General features: G+C 45.0%; 1 protein-coding gene across 4 annotated transcripts in view; it reads left to right on the top strand.

Annotated features, from left to right (window-relative positions):
* The window catches only part of LOC139538172 (SH2 domain-containing protein 3C-like), a 142684-nt gene that overhangs the window by 98154 nt on the left and 20724 nt on the right, over window positions 1-23806 (top strand). For all 4 annotated transcript variants that reach the window (XM_071340048.1, XM_071340061.1, XM_071340052.1 and 1 more), the window contains one exon: window positions 16525-16653. In XM_071340048.1, coding sequence (XP_071196149.1) covers window positions 16525-16653 — 129 coding nt within the window. The remainder of the gene's footprint in view (window positions 1-16524; window positions 16654-23806) is intronic.

Raw genomic sequence — 23806 nt, forward strand, 5'->3', positions numbered from 1 at the left:
CTGCATATTTTCCAAGGAACGCGAAGCGAGGCGGCCATCTCTTTTCGGCGCCGGAAGTAGTCTACATGGTAGATTGTATATGGTAGATTGTATGCATGTCGGATCTGGTGTAAATCTCAGTGGTTTTCACCTCTGATTTGGTGATCCGGTGGAGGGGGTGGGAGTGGAGGTGGGAGGGTAGTGGGTGTCTGTGTAATGAGGTGTAATGAGGTGATGGATCATCCTACTGTATGTTATGATTCATGACAGTCTGACAGGGTCTGAGAGGGTGAAGGCGCACAGTCGAACCCCAGACAACTCCCCCCCCTCCCATCCATCCCTAGACAACCCCCCCTCCCATCCATCCCTAGACAACCCCCCACTCCCATCCATCCCCATCCATCCCCCCCTCCCATCTATCCCTAGACAACCCCCCACTCCCATCCATCCCCAGACAACCCCCCCCATCCATCCCTAGACAACCCCCCACTCCCATCCCCAGACAACCCTCCACTCCCATCCCTAGACAACCCCCCACTCCCATCCCTAGACAACCCCCCCCCCCCTCCCATCCATCCCTAGACAACCCCCCCCACTCCCATCCATCCCCAGACAACCCCCCACTCCCATCCATCCCCAGACAACCCCCCCACTCCCATCCATCCCCAGACAACCCCCCACTCCCATCCATCCCCAGACAACCCCCCACTCCCATCCATCCCCAGACAACCCCCCACTCCCATCCATCCACAGACAACCCCCCACTCCCATCCATCCCCAGACAACCCCCCCACTCCCATCCATCCCCAGACAACCCCCCCACTCCCATCCATCCCCAGACAACCCCCCACTCCCATCCATCCCCAGACAACACCCCCCCTACCATCCATCCCCAGACAACCCCCCCACTCCCATCCATCCCCAGACAACCCCCCCCTCCCATCCATCCCCAGACAACCCCCCCACTCCCATCCATCCCTAGACAACCCCCCACTCCCATCCCTAGACAACCCCCCACTCCCATCCCTAGACAACCCCCCACTCCCATCCCTAGACAACCCCCCCCCTCCCATCCATCCCCAGACATCCCCCCACTCCCATCCATCCCCAGACAACCCCCCACTCCCATCCATCCCTAGACAACCCCCCACTCCCATCCCTAGACAACCCCCCCCCCTCCCATCCATCCCCAGACATCCCCCCACTCTCATCCATCCCCAGACAACCCCCCACTCCCATCCATCCCCAGACAACCCCCCACTCCCATCCCCAGACAACCCCCCACTCCCATCCCTAGACAACCCCCCCCCCTCCCATCCATCCCCAGACAACCCCCCACTCCCATCCATCCCTAGACAACCCCCCCCCCCTCCCATCCATCCCCAGACAACCCCCCCCCTCCCCATCCATCCCTAGACAAGGGATGTGTGTGTGTGTGTGTGTGTGTGTGTGTGTGTGTGTGTGTGTGTGTGTGTGTGTGTGTGTGTGTGTGTGTGTGTGTGTGTGTGTGTGTGTGTGTGTGTGTGTGTGTGTGTGTGTGTGTGTGTGTGTGTGTGTGTGTGTGTGTGTGTGGTGTGTGCACACTGTAGGCCAGGTTAGTGTGCGGTCCTGTATTAGAGGTCTATTACAGTAAGAGAAGCCAGCCAAGGCTAATGGCTCTCTGGCTCAATATTTAGATAAATTAGCTGCTGTGTCTAATATCTAATATACATGAGACAGTGCATGCCACGGTGGCTGGGGAGGACGGTGTGTGACTCCCTGAATGCTGCACTGTACATCGCCCGGCACCTGGCCAGTTCACAAACAATGAGATGTTTACATAGCAACCAAGGCAACAGTACAGTGGGGTTATATGAATGGAATAGTCTTTCACTCTTCATTGTACTTCCTTGATTACTTCCCCATGTCCTCTCTCTCTCTCTCTCTCTCTCTCTCTCTCTCTCTCTCTCTCTCTCTCTCTCTCTCTCTCTCTCTCGCTCTCTCCCTTCCCCTCTCTCCCCTTCTCAATTAAATTAAATTCAAAGGGCTTTATTGTCATGGAAACATATGTTTACATTGCCAAAGCAAGTGAAATAGATAATAAACAAACATGAAATAAACAATCAAAAATGAACAGTAAACATTACACTCACAAAAGTTTCAAAGGAATAGAGATATTTCAAATGTCATATGGCTATGTACAGTGTTGTAACGATGTGCAAATAGTTAACGTTCTCTCCTTCCCTCCTTATTTCTGTCTGTGTTGTTGCATTAACAAACAGCCAGAGGTCTGTGCTCTCCAGGAGACGGGTGTGAGCCTGTAACTCCAACCCACCAGGGAGGCACTGTAACTGGGCCACAGAACCTGGGGCTCAGCCAGAGGATGGATGGGTGTACCCATCCATTCTGTGGGCGAGATAGTTGAGAAAAAGTTGAAAACATTCACTTACTGTTTCTCTCTCAGACGTCTCTGCCTCTGTCTCTCTCTTTGTCTGTCTGTCTGTCTGTCTGTCTGTCTGTCTGTCTGTCTGTCTGTCTGTCTGTCTGTCTGTCTGTCTGTCTGTCTGTCTGTCTGTCTGTCTGTCTGTCTGTCTGTCTGTCTGTCTGTCTGTCTGTCTGTCTGTCTGTCTGTCTCTCTCACTTTCTGTCTCTCGGTCTCTAAATTCAATTGACTATTGCAGCTCTGTGGGTGTAACATTTATTGACAATTTTAATACCTTTTGGAAACAAAGCTTGTTTTATAAGGAGAATGGGATCCACCCCATATCATTTGGGTTCCTGGATTGTTTCACAGCATTATAAGGCTGCGTTGAGACAATGACTTATCAATGACCTAAGCCCAGCTCAGTTACTCTTTACCATTGTGTCGCTGAGTTGGCATAGTGCTTCAGCAAATGTACATTATACCAGGGGCGTTGATAGACACAATGTAAGTAACCTAATTTATGTACCTCTAACTGACCTGAATGCCTCTGCTGATCCTACAGCTATTGTATGCAGTAATCATGTCCTATAAACCAGAGTTACAGTGCATTTGGAAAGTATTCAGACCCCTTGACTTTTTCCACATTTTGTTACGTTACAGCCTTATTCTAAAATTTATTAAATTGTTTCCCCCCCTCATCAATCTACACACAATCCAACATAATGAAAAAGCAAAAACAGGTTTTTAGATATGTTTGCAAATGTATTTAAAAAAATGTAATCCTGTGTGCAGTTTACCCTGAACTAACTCAAATAACATGAGCATGTCTACTTCTGCTAAGCTTCCTAGTAAAGCAATGACAACAGTCAATCATCCCACAAAAGTGCTAAAAAATAGCCCACGTTAAAAACCTCTTAAGGATCCGACCCTTTTTTCAATTTTTTGCCTAAAATGACATACCCAAATCTAACTGCCTGTAGCTCAGGCCCTGAAGCAAGGATATGCATATTCTTGATACGATTTCAAAGTAAACACTTTGGAGTTTGTGGAAATGTGAAAGGAATGTAGGACAATATAACACATTAGATCTGGTAAAAGATAATACAAAGAAAAACAAAACAGTTTTTGTGGTTTTTTTGTACCATCATCTTTGAAATGCAAGAGAAAGGGCATAATTAATTAGTCTAGCCCAGGCATGATTTTGACTTTGGCCACTAGATGGCAGCACTGTATGTGCAAAGTTTTAGAGTGATCCAGTGAAATCCTACATATCTTTTCAAAATGTTGTATCAAGACTGCCCAAATGTGCCTGATTGGTTTATTCATACATTTTCATGTTCAAAATTGTGCACTCTCCTCAAACAATAGCATGGTATTCTTTCACTCTAATAGCTACTGTAAATTGGACAGTGCAGTTAGATTAACAAGAATTTAAGCTTTCTGCCCATGTCAGATATGTCTAAATCCTGGGATTTTTGTTTGTTTGTTACAACCTCATGCTAATCACATTAGCCAACATTAACTCAACCGTCCTGCGGACGGGACAGCGATCCTGAAGAGGTTTTAACATATGTAGCTTAAGAAACAAGGTTAATGAAATCAATAATTTGCTAGTAACAGATGACATTCATATTCTGACAATCTCTGAAACTCACTTAGATAATACCTTTGATGATACAGTGGTAGCATTACATGGTTACATCTAAAAAAATAAAAAATAATTCTAAAATAAAAATGGTTATAACATCTACAGAAAAGACAGAAATGCCAATGGTGGAGGTGTTGCTGTTTATATTCAGAACCATATTCCTGTAAAGCTTAGAGAGGATCTCATGTTAAATACTGTTGAAGTAATATGGCTACAGGTTCATCTGCCTCACCTACAGCCCATTCTGGTGGGAAGCTGCTGTAGACCACCAAGTGCTAACAGTCGGTATCTGGATAACATGTGTGAAATGCTTGATGAAGTATGTGATATCAACAGAGAGGTATATTTTCTGGGTGATTTAAATATCGACTGGCTTTCATCAAGCTGCCCACTCAAGAAAAAGCTTCAATCTGTAACCAATTGCCTGCAACTTGGTTCAGGTAAAACATTTTGGTGGGGCAAACTCCCCCCAAAATGTTTTAGATGCATGCCAGCAAAGCCACTACAAAACACAACACAAAACAATACATTAATTGCACTATAACGATAAGAAACCGTGCCCACAAACTGTTAGGGCATACATAAAGCTTGTCCCAACAGCAGAGTCCCAACAGCAGTCCCAACACCTTTCTACTGCTACACCTGGCTATCAGTGGAGCCTTGTCTGGCAGCCAAACAGTCCATTCAGCCTCATTCAGAACACAAGTATGTAATGTTGGTGAGGTTCTGTCAGAGGCCAAAGAAATATCCTGTGGAGTACCGCAGGGATCAATTTTAGGGCCTCTCTTATTTCTTATATACGTTAATGATATGCCAGATACAGTAAAGCGCAAACTCCTGCTTTATGCTGATGACTCAGCCAAACTGGTATCAGGGACTGATACAGTTTACATAGAGGAGACCCTGAGTAAGGAATTGCATTTTGTTAGAGATTGGTTGTCTGACAACAAATTGTCATCACATTTGGGAAAAACTGAATCGATTTTGTTTGGAACAAAACGTAGATTGCTTAGGGCATGACAATATAACGGTAAACTGTGCATGCAAGGAGATTAAATCTAAAACAAGTGTATCTGATATTGGTGTGTCCCTAGATCAATCCCTTTCTGGAGACCTGATTGCTACTATAACTATTTCTAAAGCGGTAAACAAATTGACATTGTTATATCGTAACACTAGATATTTTAACATTGAGGTTAAGAATATGCTTGTCTCAACCTTGATTCAGTGTCATTTTGATAATGCCTGCTCTGCTTGATATAGTGGGCTATGAAAAAAGCTGAAATTTATACATTTTTTATTTAACTAGGCAAGTCAGTTAAGAACAAATTCTTATTTTCAATGACAGCCTAGGAACAGTGGGTTGACTGCCTTGTTCAGGGGGAGAACAACAGATTTTTACCTTGTCAGCTTGGGGACAAGGAATAAGTTAGTCCTAAATATTTCTAAAACTAAAAGCATTGTATTTGGAGCAAAACACTCTCTAAACCCTAAACCTCAACTAAATCTTGTAATGAATAATGTGGAAATTGAGAAAGTTGAGGTGACTAAACTGCTTTGAGTAACCCTGGATTGTAAACTGTCATGGTCAAAACATATTGGTACATTACACTCACAAGCATTACACTCACAAGTTTCAAAGGAATAGACACAAATGTCATATTATGGCTATGCACAGTCTTATATTTATGTAAAAATAGTACACAATAGTACACATAAATATGGGTCACTGAGTCTGTACATAGTCAAAGGTACATGTATGTGCAGCAAAACATTTCTAAAAACCTGCTCTTGCTTTGTCATTATGGCGAATTGTGTGTAGATTGATGGTAATTTAATCCATTTTAGAATAAGGCTGTAACACAACAAAATGTGGAAAAAGTCAAGGGGTCTGAATACTTTCCGAATGCACTGTAGGTATAGTTGTTTCTGTGCTCTAGGGCAACAGTACCTAGATGGAATTTGTATTTGTGGTCCTGGCAACTGGACATTTGTTGGAACACCATTATTTTTGTTTTACTGATATTTACCGTCAGGGCCCAGGTCTGACAGAATCTGTGCAGAAGATCTAGCTGCTGTAAGGCCCTCCTTGGTTGGGGACAGAATCACCAGATCATCAGTAAATAGTAGACATTTGACTTCAGATTCTAGTAGGGTGAGGCCGGATGCTGCAGACTGTTCTAGTACCCTAGCCAATTCGTTTATATAGATATATGTTGAAGAGGGTGGGGCTCAAGCTGCATCCCTGTCTCACCTCCTGGCCCTGTGGAAAGAAATGTGTGTGTTTTTTGCCCATTTTAACCTGCACACTTGTTTGTGTACATGGATTTTATAATGTTGTATGTTTGTCCCCCAACACCGCTTTCCATCAATTTGCATAGCAGACCCTCATGCCAAATTGAGTCACAAACTTTTTTGAAATCAACAAAGCATGAGAAGCCTTTGCTTTGGTTTGGTTGTTTGTCAATTGGGGTGTGCAGGGTGAATATGTGGTCTGTTGTACGGTAATTTGGTAAAAAGCCAATTTGACATTTGCTCAGTACATTGTTTTCACTGAGGAAATGTAAGAGTCTGCTGTTAATGAAAATGCAGAGGATTTCCCCAAGGTTGCTGTTGACGCATATCCCACGGTAGTTATTGGGGTCAAATTTGTCTCCACTTTTGTAGTTTGGGGTGATCAGTCCTTGGTTACAAATATTGGGGAAGATGCCAGAGCTGAGGATGATGTTAAAGAGTATAGCCAATTGAAATTTGTTGTCTGTATATTTGATCATTTCATTGAGGACACCATCAACACCACAGGCCTTTTTGGGTTGGAGGGTTTTTATTTTGTCCTGTAGTTCATTCAAGGTAATTGGAGAATCCAGTGGGTTCTGGTAGTCTTTAATAGTTTATTCTAAGATTTGTAATTGATCATGTATATGTTTTTGCTGTTTGTTCTTTGTTATAGAGCCAAAAAGATTGGAGAAGTGGTTTACCCATACATCTCCATTTTGGATAGATAATTCTTTGTGTTGTTTGTTTAGTGTGTTCTAATGGAAGTAGTTACATTCTATGGATTCTTCAATTACATTGAGCTGATTTCTGACGTGCTGTTCCTTCTTTTTCCGTAGTGTATTTCTGTATTGTTTTAGTGCTTCACCATAGTGAAGGCAAAGACTCAGGTTTTATGGGTCTCTACGTTTTTGGGTTGATAGGTTTCTCAATTTCTTTCTCAGGTTTTTGCATTCTTCATCAAACCATTTGTCATTGTTTTTAATTTTCTTAGGTTGTCTGCTTGACATTTTTATATACGATAGGGTAGCATAAAGGTCAAATATACCGTTTTTTTGGTAGGTTTCAACACTACTTTCCTTCCATCTATAGCATTTCCTAATATGGTGCAGTTCCTTTGACTTTGATGCCTGATGATTGAATATTGCTCGGTACTGTGATTAGTACTGTGAAGTAGACTGTGATTTTTCTATGACCTAATATGGGTGTTGGGCTGACTGTGAACGCTCTGAGAAGCAATGAGTTGAGGTCAGTGATAAAGTAATCTACAGTACTACTGCCAAGGGATGAGCTGTAGGTGTACCTACCCTAGTCTCCTCGATGCCTACCATTGAATATGTACAGATCCAGCATGCGACTGAGCTGTAGGACTTGTGACACGTTTTTGTTGGTTTTGTCATAGTTGTGTCTAGGGGGGCATATTTGGGAGGGAATGCTGTCAGCTCCAGGTAGGTGTTTGTCCCCCTATATGCTGAGGGTGTCAGGTTCTTGTCCAGTTCTGGCATTTAGGTCGCCACAGACTACTACATGTCCCTGGGCCTGGAAATTGTCGATCTCCCCCTCCAGGATGGAGAAGCTGTCATTGTTAAAGTATGGGGATTCTAGTAAGGGATATAGGTAGCACATGGGAGGACATTTTTCTCTTTTGAGATAATTAATTTCTATCCAGATGTAAAATGTTCCTGTTTTGACTAATTTAGTGTGTTAGGTCTGCTCTATACCAATTTAGCATATCCCCTGAGTCTCTTCCCTGTTTCACACCTGGTAGTTTGTTGCATGGGACTACCAGCTCTCTGTAACCTAGAGGGAAACCAATGTGTCTCTATCCTCTATCTATATCATGTTTCTTGTAGGATGACAATGTCTGTATTTACAATTTATTTGATGAAGTCTGGGTTCATTCTCTTTAGGCCAAAGGCAGATGACCTCAGACCTTGTTTTATTCCAGGATGAGATAGTAAAAGCTTTGTGTTCCATAGTGTCTGGTGTTGTTTTTGTGTGGTTTAGGCTCGAACCATTACAGTAGGTGTGAGCAGAGCATGTTGAGCATCTGATACATATCTCTTAGATCGCAGGATGGGGCTTGGGGGGGGGGGGGGGGGGTGTATTAGTATGGGTTGGGCCTGTTGCTCTACTTTACTTTCCTGACTTTATTGTTATTTTGTTGCAGTGTCATGTACACGTTTAAAGTGACATTTAAATACAAAACAAATTGACAATACAACTTTCATAACAGTTGCATACCAATAAATAGAGACTAGCCTGCTGGCCTTACTGGGTCAATAGGAACATTAGCCTGCTGGACTTACTGGGTGGATAGGAACATTAGCCTGCTGGCCTTACTGGGTCAATAGGAACATTAGCCTGCTGGCCTTACTGAGTGGATAGGAACATTAGCCTGCTGGCCTTACTGGGTGGATAGGAACATTAGCCTGCTGGCCTTACTGGGTGGATAGGAACATTAGCCTGCTGGCCTTACTGGGTCAATAGGAACATTAGCCTGCTGGACTTACTGGGTGGATAGGAACATTAGCCTGCTGGCCTTACTGGGTCAATAGGAACATTAGCCTGCTGGCCTTACTGGGTGGATAGGAACATTAGCCTGCTGGACTTACTGGGTGGATAGGAACATTAGCCTGCTGGCCTTACTGGGTCAATAGGAACATTAGCCTGCTGGCCTTACTGGGTGGATAGGAACATTAGCCTGCTGGCCTTACTGGGTCAATAGGAACATTAGCCTGCTGGACTTACTGGGTGGATAGGAACATTAGCCTGCTGGCCTTACTGAGTCTATAGGAACATTAGCCTGCTGACCTTACTGGGTGGATAGGAACATTAGCCTGCTGGCCTTACTGAGTGGATAGGAACATCAGCCCGACCTATTTAGGAGGGATATCACACTTGGCACAATATGTCACTACAGAGACCATGTCACCAGAGCGACCATGTCACCAGAGCGACCATGTCACCAGAGCCCATGTCACCACAGAGACATGGAAAAGCAATAACTCCACACTTAACCATGCTGCTCTTTTATTGCCCAGAATCCCTTTATTGCACACACACACACACACACACACACACACACACACACACACACACACACACACACACACACACACACACACACACACACACACACACACACACACACACACACACACACACACACACACACACACACACACACACACACACACACACACACACACACACACACACACTCTCTCTTCAGGCCCGCCGCACTTCACACACGTGCTGTCACATTTTATTTGAGTGGATACTGCTGTGGTTTTCATACCCTCCTTCTTCACTCCGTCCATGCATCCCTAGAGGAGGAGAGAATGAAGAGAGGAGGTGGAGGTGAAGTAGGGTTTAATCAATTTAGCTCAGAGAAGAGGAGAGCCCAGCAGCATAGTGACCTGGGGTGGTATTGTATTGTTGTGTACCTTCTGGAGCCCCCCCCCCATCTCTCTCTTTCTCTCTCACTCTTTCTCTCTCTCTCTCTCTCTCTCTCTCTCTCTCTCTCTCTCTCTCTCTCTCTCTCTCTCTGCATGCTGGGAGTGTTTGGTGCATGCTGGGAAGTGTATGATCGAGGGAGTGCGTGTGTTGTGTAGAGTTAGATATTCAGAACTTTCTTTCGGTTTTCTCTTTCTTGTTGGCATTCTTTGTTTTCTTCTGTGCATGATTAAGATTATTATATAAATTTTTTTGTGTGGTAGAATTAAGTATTTCGTTTTTTTTTCGTATAGATATTACCTTGATTTTGGCGGGGATGGCTTCCCGAATTGGAATGCCGTCCCTGTCACTGTGGCACGGCTTTAGGTGTGTTACTGAAGCTACTGTCACGGTGGAGGAGTTTCTGGTCGCCGTAGGAGAGAAGGTAGGCTATGAGAATATTGCTTATGCGTCACGGATGAACAAAGCGGTGGTGGTATTTCTTAAAGAAGAGCGCCTTATTGATCGTATGGTTGAGCAGGGCGTACTTCTTAAAGGAATGTTTATTCAAGTTACGCCGCTTTTTTTCTCCGTCAACAAGGGTAACGATTTCAAATGTACCACCGTTTATTCCAAATGAGCTATTGGAGCGCGAGTTATTGCGCTTTGGGAAGTTTGCAAGCTCAATTAAGGTTGTTCCGTTGGGTTGCAAACACCCGGCGTTGAAACAGGTTATGTCGTTTCGGCGACAGGTGTTTATGTTTTTGGACTCACTGGAGCAGACTTTAGAGTTATCTTTTAAAGTCAAGTATGACAATAGACTATATATGGCTTATGCTAGTACGGGTAGTCAACGGTGTTTTGAGTGTGGGGATGTTGGCCATAAGCGACATGCTTGCCCGAAAAGGGAGAAGGCAGAGGGAGGGGCCGCAGGTGGTCATCATAACGCCTGGGCCCACTGATGTAGGGAGAGGTGGGCTGACAGTGGTTGAGCAGCCACAAGTACCTGCTGCCGAGGAACAAGTTATCCGTGTTGAGGCCACGAGTTTGCAACTTGTATTAGAGGGAAATATTATGCAGCAGTAAAATATTGTTGTAGAAGGCAAGGATGGATCTGAAGAGCCAGTTCCTCAGACTGGTGAGGAGGTGCCCAGTACGAGTACTGGGGCACAGGAGGGGGTTCATATGGAGTTAATCTCCCAGGTAGTGGAGGAGATGCCCACTACGAGTAATGGAGTACAGGAGGGGGTTCATATGGAGTTAATCTCCCAGGTAGTGGAGGAGATGCCCACTACGAGTAATGGAGTACAGGAGGGGGTTCATGTGGAGCTAATCTCCCAGGTAGTGGAGGAGATGCCCACTACGAGTAATGGAGTACAGGAGGGGGTTCATGTGGAGCTAATCTCCCAGGTAGTGGAGGAGATGCCCACTACGAGTAATGGAGTACAGGAGGGGGTTCATGTGGAGCTAGACTCCAAGGGAGTGGAGGAGATGCCCACTACGAGTAATGGGGTACATGAGGGGGTTCATGTGGAGCTAGGCTCTCAGGTAGTGGAGGAGATGCCCACTACGAGTAATGGAGTACAGGAGGGGGTTCATGTGGAGCTAGACTCTCAGGTAGTGGAGGAGATGCCCACCACGGGTAATGGGGTTCAGGTGGGGCTAGTCTCCCAGGTAGTGGAGGAGATGCCTGGTACGAGTGATGGGGTGCAAGTGGGGAGTGTTGAAAGGGATGTGGTAGAGGGGAGTCAGTGGTCTGTGGCCTCAGCTGAGGAGGATCAGGAGAAGGATATGGATATCTCTTCTGATATGACAGCAGCTGGTGAGGACTCAATTTATGATCTAGAGGAGGTAAATGGTTTTCTGGATCAGACTTTTGGGAAATCTGTCAAATTGGCAGAATATTTTGATGTTGATAAGTTTGTGAAGTCAGCTGTGATGTTACAGAAGACGGTGGGGTTGGACCAGTTGAGTGAGAAGAAGCGGTTTCGCTTGAGGAAATTTGTTACTGCTGTTACAGCAGCAAAAGGTGGTGGGAAACGTGGTCAGGTTAATAAGAAAAAATTTAAATAATGATGATGATCATGCTTCATAGGGTGTCTTTTTTCTCTTTGGTTTCTCTGTGGTATCTTCTGCTTTTCCTTTCTCTTTTCTACATGGAGGTACTAAGGGTAGGCTCTCTCAATATTAATGGGGGAAGGGACAGAAATAAGAGGGCTTGGGTTTTAGAAGAAATAAAACAGAAAAGGCTTAATGTAGTTTTCCTTCAGGAGACACATAGTGATGAGGAAAATGAGGTTGACTGGGGTATGTGGTGGGAGGGGCAGCATATACTCAGTCATGGTACTAATTTCAGTGCTGGGGTGGCCATCTTGTTTTCCTCAGGTTTAGGGGTGACTGTGGTATCTACAACAGAGATTGTCAAGGGTCGGGTTTTATTGGTCAAGGTGGATGTTATGTTTTTTTTTGTTTTTTTTTGAATGTTTATGCTCCTAATGAGGGTACAGAGCGTCTTGTTGTGTTTGATCAAATAAAATAAACCTTAAGACAGTGTGACCAAGAGGGGTGTATGGTTTTAGGGGGGGACTGGAACTGTACTGTGGATTTTACTGTTGATCGCAACGCTGAAGAACCTCACCTGCGGTCAGCCACTTTCCTGTCTGGCCTAATAACTGAGTTAGAGCTTTCTGATGTGTGGAGAGTAAGGAATGCAAAAGTTAGGCAGTACACATGGTTGAAAGTGAATGAAGGTCGTGTCAGTGCAGCAAGGTTAGATAGGTTGTACGTATCTGATCAATACTGTAGTAGGGTTGGAAGGTGTGCCATTACTCCTGTGGGTTTCTCTGATCATCACATTATAACTGTTGATATTCACTTGTCCTGTCCACGAAGGTCATCACCTTACTGGTATTTTAATGTTAAATTGTTACATGATGTCAAGTTTTGTGAAAGGTTTTTGTTGTTTTGGGAAAAATGGAGGGTTAAAAAAGGGAATTTTGAGTCCTTGAGACAATGGTGGGATGTTGGGAAGGCCCAAATACGATTATTTTGTCAACAGTATACTGCTCTGTCTCAAATTGAAGTTAAAGGGACTATCAAGGCCCTTGAACAGGACATCAAATCAATTGAATTGAAGCTGCTCACTCAGAACGACCCTGGAATAGTCATGAACTTACAGGACAAGAGACATGAACTGAGGTCGTTTCTGCATGAAAGAGTGAAAGGTGCCTTGATTAGGTCTCGTTTCGCTTCCCTCAAGGATATGGATGCTCCTAGTACTTTTTTTTTAACCTTGGACACTCGACTTTACAACGTAAACAGATGGTCTGCCTTCGTCTCCCTGATGGGAAGGTGACCACGGATGACAGTGAAATGCGTCAACATGCCGTGGATTTCTACTCTGCCCTGTATAAGGCGGAGGATTGTGACTCTCTGTGTACTGAACAGTTGTTACACGGTCTTCCTCAATTGGGACCTGAACAGAGAGTCGCATTGGACTCTGACATTACACTACAAGAGCTGTCCACAGCAGTTATGCAGCTCTCAGCAGGCCGAGCCCCTGGCATTGATGGTTTACCATCTGAGTTTTATAAGCACTTTTGGGGGTCTATTGGAGAGGATTTTTATGAAGTGGTGTGTGAATCTTTTCATGAGGGTTCTCTTCCTGTATCCTGTCAACGTGCGGTGCTTTCAATGTTGCCAAAAAAGGGGGATTTGGCTCTCATAAAAAATTGGAGACCTGTTGCGTTGCTGTGCGCAGAATACAAAATTGTTTCTAAATGTCCGTCAAACAGGTTGAAAGAGTATCTTGGATTGTTGGTCCACAAGGACCAGTCCTACTGTGTACCTGATCGCTCTATTGTTGACAACTTGTTTCTGATAAGAGATGTTTTAGACATTTGTAAACTGTCTGATGTAAATGTGGGTTTACTTTCTTTGGATCAGGAGAAGGCTTTTGACCGCGTGGACCACCAGTATTTGTTTAAAACGATGAAAGCCTTTGGGTTTGGGGATGTTTTTTTGTCTTGGATGAATTTACTGTATGCTGGGGCCTCGTGTATGGTGAAGGTGGGGGGTGGTTTGAGTTGCCCCATCCCGGTCCAAAGGGGTATCAGGCAGGAATGCCCAATTTCAGGGCAGTTATATAGTCTGGCGATTGAACCAATGCTTTGTTTTTTAAGAGCGAAGCTTACTGGTTTCTCTGTGCCAGGTGTAATGAAGGGTCCCACGATAGCACTGTCTGCGTATGCAGATGATGTGACAGTTTTTATTACAGGGGCTGAGGATGTTAAGGTTCTCTCAGACGCTTTAATGGTGTATGAGGGTGCCTCCTCAGCTAGAGTCAATTGGGGAAAGAGTGAAGCGCTGTGGGCAGGTCAGCTTCAGACGGGGTCCGCTCCACGGTTACCAGGGGGGCTTCAGTGGGGCAGAGATGGGATGAAGACATTGGGTGTTTTTCTAGGCTCTGATGTCTTTCAGAAAAATAACTGGGAGGGTGTAGTGGAGAAAGTTTGTGCCAGATTGTCAAGATGGAAATGGGTGCTACCACAGTTGTCTTATAGGGGAAGGGTACTGGTAATTAATAATCTTGCTGCCTCTACCCTGTGGCAGAGACTAATGATTTTGCAGCCTCCAAAGGGTCTGATACAAGAGCTTCAGAGGACCCTTGTCAATTTCTTCTGGTCTGGACAACACTGGATCAAAGCTGCAGCCCTGTACCTGCCACTGCACGAGGGGGGGCAAGGCCTGGTGGACATTTCCTCTAGGATCATGGCTTTCCGGCTTCAAGCAGCCCAGAGACTGTTGTACAGTGATGGTTCTAGATGGGTCGACACAGCCTACGCATTGATGAGGAGAGCGGGCTGTTTGGGCTTAGACAAGCACCTTTTCCTCTTAAAGCTGGAGGGGGGTGAGTTGAATGGCCTGACTCCATTTAATGAGTCTGTTATGCAGGATTGGAGGGTTCTTGTCAAGTCCCGTAAGGCCGGCACGCTACCAGGGATGTGGATTTTTGAAGAGCCTCTTTTTTATAACACTGCCATCCAGTCCAGTGCTCTGGGTTCAGCCAGCCTGCGTTCATGCCTGTTAGGTGTGGGGTGCACCAAGCTGGGTCATCTGATGCAGAGCAGGAGCAGATCGTTGGAGGAGCTGGGAGAAAGAGCGGGGATCCGATCATCTCGCCTACTGAGGAAGGTCGTCGCTGAGGTCTGTGACTCCTTGCCAGTTCTTCATCGTCAGTATGTGACTGACATTTCCAATTCTGATCGGTGGAAGGAGGGTCTGGATTATGTGTTCCCTGCACTGATTGTTAGTGCTGCGGTGGGGGCATTTGAGGAGGACGTGGGGATGCTGCTTTCCTTCGATACCCCGGAGCTGGGGGAGTTCAAGGAGGTGGGAAAGAAGGCCATGTACAGAATATGTGTAAAGGTGTCCCATGCCTCTTCCCTGGAAGGGGTAAAATCGACGAGGTGGGCGGGTGTGCTTGGTCCAGGTGCTTCCCCAAAAGGCTGTTGGCGATCATTATACAAACTGCCGATTGATAAGAGGACAGCTGACCTCCAATGGAGGATAATACATGGAGCTATAGCCACCAACATGCATCTGGTACACCTGGACCCTACTGTTGGGGAGGGGTGTCCATTCTGTGCAGAGTCTGAAACTCTGGCACACCTGTTTTTACTGTGTCCCAGGTTGGTCGGGATGATTGACCTGATCACTGACTGAACCTCTCCCAACGTTGAGAACTTCTCTTCCCAATTGTATATATTTGGGCCAAAGTACAGGTTCAGTCAAAAGGGTGTCGTTGTGTTGCTTAATTTTGTGTTAGGGGCAGCAAAATTAGCGATATGGAAGACCCGAAAGAACAGTATTCGGGGACAAGGGTCTGTGGATGTGGTGGGAATGCTGGAGGGAATGGTGGCAGCGAGACTAAGGGTTGAGTTTGCCTATTATAAACTTGTCAACAATATTGATCTGTTTTTGAGTATATGGGGTATTCAGAGGCTGTTGTGTTTAGTTACTGTGGAGGAGGAGTTGGAGTTGTGTTTTTAATTGATGTGTAACTGTGGTTTTGTATGAGTATTTATTGTGTGGTGGGCTCCCAGACCCAATAAAGATTATTTAAAACTCAAACTCTCTCTCTCTCTCTCTCTCTTTCTCTTTCTGCCTCAAAATATCTCTCTCTCTCTCTCTCTTTCTCCCTCAATATCTCTCTCTCTCTTTCTCTCCTCTCTCTCTTTCACTCTCTCTCTCTCTTTCACTCTCTCGCTCTCTTTCTCTCTCTCTCTCTCTTTCTCTCTCTCTCTCTCTCTCTCTCTCTCTCTCTCCTTTTCTTTTATTGTCTCTCTCTCTTTCTCTTTCTGCCTCAAAATATCTCTCTCTCTCTCTCTTTCTCTCTCTTTCTCCCTCAATATCTCTCTCTCTCTTGCTCTCTCTCTTTCTCCCTCAAGATCTCTCTCTCTCTTGCTCTCTCTCTCTCTCTCTTTTTCTCTCTCTCTCTCTCTCTCTCTCTCTCTCTCTCTCTCTCTCTCTCTCTCTCTCTCTTTCACTCTCTCTTTTTTTTGTTCCTCTTTCAATTAAATTAAATTTGCTTTATTGGCATGATGTAACAATGTACATATTGCCAAAGCTTACTTTGGAGATTTACAATATTAACATAATGTGCGTGCGTGCGTGCTTGTGTGTGTGTAATGAATAGTACCAGTATAACTGGCATCACTGCTGTCCTGCTAGCCTGGGGTGAGACTGTCTGTCTAAAACGTTTCCTGTTTTTTCCCTCTAGTTCTCCAAGGAGAAGTACCTGCTGGAGTCTGCACCAGAGAAATTACACACGGAGCTGGAGGAGGAGCTGAAACTCTGCAGCAGCGATATCAGGAGTCATGGCTGGTACCATGGACACATCCCACGAGAGGTACACACACACACACACACACACACACACACACACACACACACACACACACACACACACACACACACACACACACACACACACACACACACACACACACACACACACACACACACACACACACACACACACACACACAGAGTATAAATAGGTAGGTAACAACATCTCCACCCCGCTGATCCTCAACACTGGGGCCCCACAAGGGTGCGTTCTGAGCCCTCTCCTGTACTCCCTGTTCACCCACGACTGCGTGGCCATGCACGCCTCCAACTCAATCATCAAGTTTGCGGACGACACTACAGTGGTAGGCTTGATTACCAACAACGACGAGACGGCCTACAGGGAGGAGGTGAGGGCCCTCGGAGTGTGGTGTCAGGAAAATAACCTCACACTCAACGTCAACAAAACAAAGGAGATGATTGTGGACTTCAGGAAACAGCAGAGGGAGCACCGCCCTATCCACATCGACGGGACAGTAGTGGAGAGGGTAGTAAGTTTTAAGTTCCTCGGCGTACACATCACGGACAAACTGAATTGGTCCACCCACACAGACAGCGTTGTGAAGAAGGCGCAGCAGCGCCTCTTCAACCTCAGGAGGCTGAAGAAATTCGGCTTGTCGCCAAAAGCACTCACAAACTTCTACAGATGCACAATCGAGAGCATCCTGTCGGGCTGTATCACCGCCTGGTACGGCAACTGCTCCGCCCACAACCATAAGGCTCTCCAGAGGGTAGTGAGGTCTGCACAACGCATCACTGGGGGCAAACTACCTGCCCTCCAGGACACCTACACCACCCGATGTCACAGGAAGGCCATAAAGATCATCAAGGACAACAACCACCCAAGCCACTGCCTGTTGACCCCCTATCATCCAGAAGGCGAGGTCAGTACAGGTGCATCAAAGCAGGGACCGAGAGACTGAAAAACAGCTTCTATCTCAAGGCCATCAGACTGTTTTAAACAGCCACCACTAACATCGAGTGGCTGCTGCCAACATACTGACTCAACTCCAGCTCACTTTAATAATGGAAATTGATCAAAAAGGTATCACTAGCCACTTTAAACAATGCCACTTAATATAATGTATATGTATATACTGTACTCTATCATCTACTGCATCTTGCCATCTTTATGCAATACATGTATCACTAGCCACTTTAAACTATGCACTTTTATGTTTACATACCCTACATTACTCATCTTATATGTATATGCTGTACTCGATACCATCTACTGCATCTTGCCTATGCCGTTCTGTACCATCACTCATTCATATATCTTTATGTACATATTCTTTATCCCTTTACACTTGTGTGTATAAGGTAGTAGTTGTGGAATTGTTAGGTTAGATTACTCGTTGGTTATTACTGCATTGTCGGAACTAGAAGCACAAGCATTTCGCTACACTCGCATTAACATCTGCTAACCATGTGTATGTGTGACAAATAAAACATTTGATATACCTTTATTTAACTAGGCAAGTCAGTTAAGAACAAATTCTTATTTTCAATGACGGCCTAGGAACAGTGGGTTAACTGCCTGTTCAGGGACAGAATGACAGATTTGTATCTTGTCAGCTCAGGGATTTGAACTTACAACCTTCACGGTTACTAGTCCAACGCTCTAACCACTAGGCTACCCTGCCGCCCCAATATACATACACATACATATATATACACACACACAAACAGAGTATATACACACACACACACACACACACACACACACACACACACACACACACACACAGAGTATATACGCACACATACAAAGTATACACACACACACACACACACACACACACACACACACACACACACACACACACACACACACACACACACACACACACACACACACACACACACACACACACACACACACACACACACAGAGTATACACACACACACACACACGCACAGAGTATATATACACACACACACACACACACACACACACACACACACACACACACACACACACACACACACACACACACACACACACACACACAGATACACACACACACACACAGATACACACGCACACACACACAGAGTATATATACACACACACACACAGAGAATATACAGTGGGGAGAACAAGTATTTGATACACCGCCGATTTTGCAGGTTTTCCTACTTACAAAGCATGTAGAGGTCTGTCATTTTTATCATAGGTACACTTCAACTGTGAGAGACAGAATCTAAAACAAAAATCCAGAAAATCACATTGTATAATTTTTAAGTATTTAATTTGCATTTTATTGCATGACATAAGTATTTGATACATCAGAAAAGCAGAACTTAATATTTGGTACAGAAACCTTTGTTTGCAATTACAGAGTTCATACGTTTCCTGTAGTTCTTGACCAGGTTTGCACACACTGCAGCAGGGATTTTGGCCCACTCCTCCATACAGACCTTCTCCAGATCCTTCAGGTTTCGGGACTGTCGCTGGGCAATACGGACTTTCAGCTCCCTCCAAAGATTTTCTATTGGGTTCAGGTCTGGAGACTGTCTAGGCCACTCCAGGACCTTGAAATGCTTCTTACGGAGCCACTCCTTAGTTGCCCTGGCTGTGTGTTTCGGGTCGTTGTCATGCTGGAAGACCCAGCCACGACCCATCTTCAATGCTCTTACTGAGGGAAGGAGGTTGTTGGCCAAGATCTCGCGATACATGGCCAAATCCATCCTTCCCTCAATACAGTGCAGTCGTCCTGTCCCCTTTGCAGAAAAGCATCCCCAAAGAATGATGTTTCCACCTCCATGCTTCACGGTTGGGATGGTGTTCTTGGGGTTGTACTCATCCTTCTTCTTCCTCCAAACACGGCGAGTGGAGTTTAGACCAAAAAGCTCTATTTTTGCCTCATCAGACCACATGACCTTCTCCCATTCCTCCTCTGGATCATCCAGATGGTCATTGGCAAACTTCAGACGGGCCTGGACATGCACTGGCTTGAGCAGGGGGACCTTGCGTGCACTGCAGGATTTTAATCCATGACGGCGTGGTGTGTTACTAATGGTTTTCTTTGAGATTGTGGTCCCAGCTCTCTTCAGGTCATTGACCAGGTCCTGCCGTGTAGTTCTGGGCTGATCCCTCACCTTCTTCATGATCATTGATGCCCCACGAGGTGAGATCTTGCATGGAGCCCCAGACCGAGGGTGATTGACCGTCATCTTGAACGTCTTCCATTTTCTAATAATTGCGCCAACAGTTGTTGCCTTCTCACCAAGCTGTTTTTCTATTGTCCTGTAGCCCATCCCAGCCTTGTGCAGGTCTACAATTTTATCCCTGATGTCCTTACACAGCTCTCTGGTCTTGGCCATTGTGGAGAGGTTGGAGTCTGTTTGATTGAGTGTGTGGACAGGTGTCTTTTATACAGGTAACGAGTTCAAACAGGTGGAGTTAATACAGGTAATGAGTGGAGAACAGGAGGGCTTCTCAAAGAAAAACTAACAGGTCTGTGAGAGCCGGAATTCTTACTGGTTGGTAGGTGATCAAATACTTATGTCATGCAATAAAATGCAAATTAATTACTTAAAAATCATACAATGTGATTTTCTGGATTTTTGTTTTAGATTCCGTCTCTCACAGTTGAAGTGTACCTATGATAAAAAGTACAGACCTCTACATGCTTTGTAAGTAGGAAAACCTGCAAAATTGACAGTGTATCAAATACTTGTTCTCCCCACTGTACATACACTCAGAGTATATGTATATACACACACATAGTATATACACACACACAGAGTATATTTATACACACACACACACACACACACACACACACACACACACACACACACACACACACACACACACACACACACACACACACACACACACACACACACACACACACACACACACACACACACACACACACACACACACACACAGAGTATATACAACATACATACACACACACACACACACACACACACACACACACACAAGAGTGCAATCTATTAATATTCACCTGCTGTTGTTTTCTTAGTTGGTGACGTTTAATGCACAATAAAAGTCCTATACTTAAGCAATAAGGCGCGAGGGGGTTTGTGGTATATGGCCAATATACCACAGCTAAGGGCTGTTCTTATACACGACACAACTGGATACAGCCCTTAGCTGTGGTATATTGGCCATATACCACAAACCCCTGAGGTGCCTTATTGCTATTGTAAACTGTTTACCAACGGAATTAGAGCAGTAAAAATACGTTTTTTGTCATACACCTTCCATTCTTACGGATTAATTTATGTTCTTGTTGTTGTTGTTTAAAAATCAAAATCCATAACTTGTAAAAAGTTATTTCCCTGAATGACAATAACTTGGAAACAGGAGTAGGAGGGAGGAGGAGACACAGCTGGGTCTGTCTGTTGGAGCTGGATACATAACAGTATCAACAGCTGGTGGATACACACACACACAGACAGACAGGCAGACAGGCAGGCAGACAGACAGACAGACAGACAGACAGACAGACAGACAGACAGACAGACAGACAGACAGACAGACAGACAGACAGACAGACAGACAGACAGACAGACAGACAGACAGACAGACAGACAGACAGACAGACAGACAGACAGACAGACGAGAACCTGTGGCTAACCCTTGCTTTTAAAACAATACACTGTGTCTCCATGGTGATGGCTCCGATGCATGCAGCAGCCTGTCTCTGAATGCAGTGCTCTTGGTGCTGCTGTCTCTGGCCTGCAGTAACAGCGTCCCCTGTTGGAGATAAGGATAAACGCTTTAAAATGACATCTTTGTCACTTAGACATGCTACTACAGGATATTCTATATTAGAAACTGGTGCTGATTGGCTGAAAGCAATGGTATAGCAGACCGTATACCATGGGTATGACAAAAAGTACATTTGGTAACCAGTTTATAATAGCAATAAGGCACCTCAGGGGTTTGTGATATATGGCCAATATACCACGGCTAAGGGCTGTGTCCTAGCACTCCGTGTTGTGTCGTGCTAAGGACAGCCCTTAGCCGTGGTATATTGGCCATACACCACACCCCCTTGCGCCTTATTGCTTAAATATGTACCCTATTTAAATCAAGTCTCTACATACAGTGCCGTGCTAAAGTATTCAGCCCCCTTGGATTTCTTCACATTTTATTGTGTTACAAAGTGGGATTACAATATATTTAATAGTAATTTTTTTGTCAACAATCTACTCAAAATACTCAGTAATGTCAAAGTTGAAGAAAAACTCAAACTAAAATGTAAGATTCATAAAAAAATGTATAACTAAAATATAGTAATTGCATAAGTATTCAACCCATTTGTTTAGGCAAGCCTAAATTAGTTAAGGAGTAAAATTTGGATTAACAAATCACATAATAAGTTACATGGACTCAGTCTGTGTGAAATAATAGAGGTTGATATGATTATTTAATGACTACCCCTTCCTCTGTCCCCCATACATAAAACATCTGTAAGGTCCCTCAGTCAAGTAGTGAATTTCAAGCACATATTCAACTACAAAGCCTCATAAAGAAGGGCAGTGATTGGTAGATGGGTAACAATAACAAAATAGACATTGAATATTTCTTTAAGCATGGTCAAGTTAATAATTATGCTGTGGATGATGTATTAACCACCTAGACACATCGAAGATGCAGTCGTCCTTTTGAACTGAGCTGCAGGACAGGAATGAAACTGCTCAGTGATGTTACCATTATTATTTTATTCAACTCTATTTAACTTGGCAAGTCAGTTAAGAACAAATTCTTATTTACAATGACGTCCTACACCGGCCAAACCTGGACGACGCTGGGCCAATTGTGTGCCACCCTATGGGACTCCCAATCACTGAGATGCAGTGCCTTAGACCGCTGCGCCATTCGGGAGCCCCATGAGGCCATTGGTCATTTTAAAAGAGTTACACAGTTCAATGTCTGTGATGGGAGAAAACTGAGGATGGATCAACATTGTATGACTCCACAATAATGACCTAAATGGTAGAGTGAAAAGAAGAATACAAATATACGGAATAAAAAAAGTCCAAAACATGCATCTTGTATGCAACAAGGTACTAAAGTCATGCTGCAAATTTTTAGGGCAAATGTTTTGGCAAATCCAACACAACACATCACTGAGTAACTGCCTCCTTATTTTCAAGCATGGTGTTGGCTGCATCATGTATGGGTGTGCTTGACATCGGCAAAAACTGTGGAGTTTTTCAGGATAAAAATAAATGGGATGGAGCTAAGCACAGTGTCACGGCCGTCGAATGAAGTGGACCAAAGTGCAGCGTGGTTAGCGTACATATTCCTTTTATGAAGAAAATGACGACGACAATAAACAATACAAAAACAACCGTGAAGCTTAAGGGCCGCAAACAAAGTTAACCTCGCACAAAGACAGGTGGGAAAAAGGGCTACCTAAGTATGGTTCTCAATCAGAGACAACGATAGACAGCTGTCCCTGATTGAGAACCCTACCCGGCCAAAACATAGAAAGACAAATAATAGATCTAAAGAACATAGAATACCCACCCCAAATCACAACCTGACCAAACCAAATAGAGACATAAAAAGGATCTCTAAGGTCAGGGCATGACAGTTACCCCCCCCCCCTCCCCCCCAAAGGTGCGGACTCCGGCCGCAAAACCTGAACCTAGTCTGGGTGGGCATCTATCCGCGGTGGCGGCTCAGGTGCGGGACGCAGACCCCGCTCCACCACTGGCTCACCCCACTTAGGTGGCACCTCTGGTGCAGGGACCCTCATCGCCGACCCCGGACTGGGGACCCTCGTCACTGGAGGCTTCGTGCCATGGATCATCACTGGAGGCTTCTTGCCATGGATCATCACTGGAGGCTTTGTGCCATGGATCATCACTGGAGGCTTCTTGCCATGGATCACCACTGGAGGCTTCGTGCCATGGATCATCACTGGAGTGAGGAGACGTATGGGCAGTCTGGTATGTGGAGCTGCCACAGGGCTCACCAGGCTGGGGAGACATAGAGGAGGCTTAGTTCTGGGCGCAGGCACAGGACTCACCAGGCTGGAGAGACATACAGGAGGCCCTGTCCTAGGCAGAGGCACCGGATACACTGGGCCGTGGAGGCGCACTGGAGGTCTCGAGCTTAGAGCCTGCACAACCCGTCCTGGCTGGGTGGTTATCTTCA

Source organism: Salvelinus alpinus, chromosome 1, assembly GCF_045679555.1.
Source record: "Salvelinus alpinus chromosome 1, SLU_Salpinus.1, whole genome shotgun sequence".
In the NCBI taxonomy this organism is placed as follows: Eukaryota; Metazoa; Chordata; class Actinopteri; order Salmoniformes; family Salmonidae; genus Salvelinus; species Salvelinus alpinus.